Source organism: Condylostylus longicornis, unplaced genomic scaffold, assembly GCF_029603195.1.
Source record: "Condylostylus longicornis isolate FDR11 unplaced genomic scaffold, ASM2960319v2 ptg000044l, whole genome shotgun sequence".
NCBI lineage: Eukaryota > Metazoa > Arthropoda > Insecta > Diptera > Dolichopodidae > Condylostylus > Condylostylus longicornis.
Window position 1 is genome coordinate 5328192 of NW_026578013.1, and position 4240 is coordinate 5332431.

General features: G+C 27.4%; 1 protein-coding gene across 1 annotated transcript; it reads right to left on the reverse strand.

The window, feature by feature from the left end:
- Positions 1–2792: 2792 nt before the first annotated feature.
- Positions 2793–3491, reverse strand: LOC129610144 (larval/pupal cuticle protein H1C-like). The gene is made up of 2 exons (XM_055522539.1): positions 3393–3491; positions 2793–3327 (listed from the first exon to the last, which is right to left on the reverse strand). The coding sequence occupies exons 1-2, from the start codon at positions 3402–3404 to the stop codon at positions 2839–2841; spliced, it is 501 nt and encodes a 166-aa protein (XP_055378514.1). The 5' UTR covers positions 3405–3491; the 3' UTR covers positions 2793–2838.
- Positions 3492–4240: the final 749 nt, after the last annotated feature.

A 4240-nucleotide genomic window follows, 5' to 3' on the forward strand; every position in this document is an offset into this window, starting at 1 on the left:
TATGTTTATTGAGTAATAAAATATTTTGAACATAATAAAAAACAAGAAAAAAGAGTTAAATAACAAGCATTAACTGATATAGAGGATATTGTAATAAAGAAAAGTATGCATCTGTATGATATTTTCCTTCATTTTGAGTTTATGCATAGGCAGCAAAGCATGTATAACGTACATTTGTATATTTACTTTTATATATGTATTTATTTATTTAAAATTTTAATTTAATTTCTGAAATGAATGTCAACAAAACTTGAAATAATGCGCTTCAGCTTATGTATGTGTCTTAAGTGTTTTATTTAAATTTCAGTGATAAAGTACAATGTCAAGTTGTGAAAGAATAAGGATTGCAAAGAAATTGCTAATTGGCTGCGTATGACATTTTTCAATAATCGTTTTCAAATTAGAAAAATCAGAAAATCATCTAAACAAAATTTGAATGCTTTTTTTTGTTTAAGTGACACCATTATCAAGAGCATTTAGTTTGAAGAAATTAATTATAACTCTTTTAATAAGGTCAAAATTTAACATATTATTGGTAGATTCCAAGCGAATTGAATGGGACCACCGCAGCCTTATTCGCTACTTACTGGTGGCTTCCAAAGTCCCGCTTAGAATATCTCTATTTCAATTATAAATCTGGAATTGGCATTAGAGTATAGGTAATTTTCTAATTGAATGTGTAACTGTAAACTAAATGAATAATTTGAAATTTTAAAACATTCTACTAGTTACTTCGATGTTCTTCTTAAGCTAAAGAGGATATACAGAAGAGTAGATCAACACATGGTTCATTTCTAATTATGCCTGTTACTTTTTGTGAGACAAGAACCTACATTTGCTCCTCATTGTGAAAGAAGATATCACATCATCTTTAATTCGCAATACTTGGATGAAAACAGGCTTTTCCCTTCCATCCATTAGGTTCGATGAATTTCTCTGGCAGCAGGTGTAAACTCGTATGAATCTATTCGTTACTAAAATTCTGTTTTTAGTTGAAAATCTGCTTAGTCATACTTAATAAGAATATAAAAGCTATAGTGTTCAAGTTAAACGTAAACTAAACAAATGAAAAAGCCGGTATTCATAAAAATAATAAGTGATATGAATCCACGTACAAGGTATTATCCTACTCCTAAAAGTATTCATTTGTCGAGGTACAAAAGGGCTGTCACTATTAAATGTGTCTATTTTGCTCTTATATATATAGATTATGATTCACTTCATACACAAACTTATTGTGTGATCAATGGGAAATGTCAATATAAATATTATAGGAACAGAGATAAGTAAATCTATATTTGAATAATAGTATTAAAACTATCTATATTACAACTGTGTCGAAAAAAATATGTAGAAGTGTTTATAAAATCGTAAATATTTAAGGGATTGCTTCTCATACAGATCAATTTTATTTTAGTGTCGGTAGTAACATTTTCTTTTCTTCAAAGCAAAATAATTTTCTGGCTTGTGCTTCAAAATGTCTACTGAACCCGTGTAATATAAATAAGTTGTCTTTAGAACAGGAAGGGTATAATACACTGTTTTCTGCAGTAATCGATGGTATTTAATGTATCTTCGAAAGTAGCAACAAAACAGCCAAACCAAAAATTATGATTTAGATATATAATTTCATTGCCCTCCTTTTCGAGTCATTAGGGTTTAAAGCTGCTTTTTTTTAGCAACAATTTTCCGTATTAAAATTTTCTTCGTTATTTTACAGAAATTTGATATAAAATATAATCTATTATTGTTGTTTGTCTGGTCTGGATTTATTTTATTACTTGGTTTGGGAATACGAGCGAGCTTCGGGTACAACATATATCTATTGCTAATTGAAATTGGGTTTAATTTAATTAGTTTATAATTTAAGCTAACAGCCTTCATGCTCATTGAAACTTGCCATTGATAGTATTCAAAAATTAAATAAAAATAGAAAGAAGTCTATATTTTTTATAATATCATAGTTAAATTAAATTTGTGTGTAATAGTTGAGATTTTTTACATGCATACAGTAAACAAATGATACACTAACTGCACTCAATTTAAGATATCGATGGAGATACATGTGTTAGTGAAATACAAACCAATTACTTTACCTTAATCACAATCAACTTGGTTTGCATAAGGGTTTTGGTCTGTGATTGCAATAAATTAATTACATTTTAAAATAAGTTGGACCATTACTAAGCATCCATTTTGAATTTTTAATTGTTTCTGCGCCCATAGTGAAGAGATTTGGCTTGGAATGTTGCAGCTCAAATGTGTTTGTTTAGAGAAAGGTGTAACTCATGCTTTTTTTTTTTGGAAATTGGAATATGATTATAAGATTTAGTATCTGGAATATGAACTATTTTGTATCTTTAAAAGATTATTGAGCTCGAAATGTTTTTATAAAACGCTCTCACGCAACGTTTCAACACACTAATATACAAATATAAGTAAATTTAGTATTTTTGGAAATTATTATTTAGAAAATACCCAAAGCCATGGATCGTGTGCTTTTTATATCATAGTTTTAGGAGTTTTTGAAACTTTATCTTTATTATTGTAGTAAAATTTTACTCAATTATTGATCCATTCAAAAACAGTACTCAATGTTTTTCTTTTCTTTATTGTCCTATACTAGAGTGAAAACTGCAAGTGTTTAAAGATTTAAAACGAATAAACATTTGATTTTTAATAAATATTTGCTATTTTGTTTTTATTTTTGTTTATTTTATTTTCAATAATATCAACAACTTTGTGTAATTTTTCTTTCTAATTCTAATTTTTCAATTGAAAGCATATTTTCATTTTCTCCGAACAATAGAATTATAAGAATCAGTCAAATATTGTAATTTACCATTGTGGTAATGGTTCAGAACGGATGATTGTTGCTCCATATGGTTCATATGATTTTAAAAGTGGAGCTGTTTTCAAAAGGGTTGGTGCGGCATATGATTTAACAATAGCTGGAGCAGCATAAGATTTAACAACAGTTGGTGCAACATAGGATTCAACAACTGGGATTTTTTCGATATATTGTTTTTCATAAGTTTTGATTGTTGGTTCATAACGGGTTCTGACAGCTGGTGCAACAATTGGTGTAATTTTATCGGCTGCGCTATGTAAAATGGTTTGACTTTGATGGGATACAGCTGTTGGAAAACTTTCAACATGTTCACCAACTTTAGCAATTGTATGTTCATGTACAGCAACAGTTGCTGGTTCATGAATCAATTTTGTTTTAACAATTGGAATTTCAGAATGTACTGAAATTGTTCTTAATCCATGTTCAAGATGACCTGGTTTAGCAACAGCTACAGCAATTAAACAAGCGAATACAATCTAAAAGTTATAAAATTAAGGTTTTTTTGTTTGTGTTTTGTTTTTTTGTTTAAATTTTAACTTACGAATTTATTCATTTTGATTTTTTTGTTGGTTTTTTTTAAAAATTGAAATAATTGCAACAATAATTAGTCTATACTACTTAATAGTAGAAATTACCAAAATTGACTGATGACTATTCAATTTCAACTCAATGCATTTATAGTAAAACGTTATCAGTTGCAAAATTTTGGTTTTTTTGTGTTTTACTCATTTTTAATCTTTATACATATGGTATCCAAGTAATTCCTAAAAGAACATCCGTTATTAAAAATTTTAAGATATTAAAAATTATAATTATACAATTACATTCATATATTTGAATGATAGTTGAAATTGAAAGTGTAGGCTAATTGAAATAAAGCAATAAAACGTATTAAAAAAGGTTGCATATGTAAAAGTAAAAGTAAATGTAATTTCAGGTTTTCTTTTCGCTTGAATTTAAATTCTTGACCATTTTATGGTATGTTTTTGTACTAAATATTAAAGTACTAAAGAACACTACTAGGGATGAGATTAAAATTGACAAATTTTTTTCATTTTTTCTGTTAAGTGAGTATTAATAACATGTTCAATTTCTTACACCTTAAAATAATTACTAGTTAAACATGTTTTAATTATCTTCTTCCGTTAAAATGTTAGCCATCATGATGGTATATGAGAGCATAACAAGAATTTGAACTTATTTCTTTTTTTTTTTATTGTTGGTTATTTTATTGATTAAAAACAGAATAAGCAGTGCAACATTCTTAATTCATTACAAGAAAAGTACAAGAAAATAAAATTTCCTGAAAAACAAGCCGAAGGTCGGTTTTTTTTTTTGTGTAAGTTCCTTTTGCTCATAAAATGTACAAGTAAAATAACAATAAAAAAG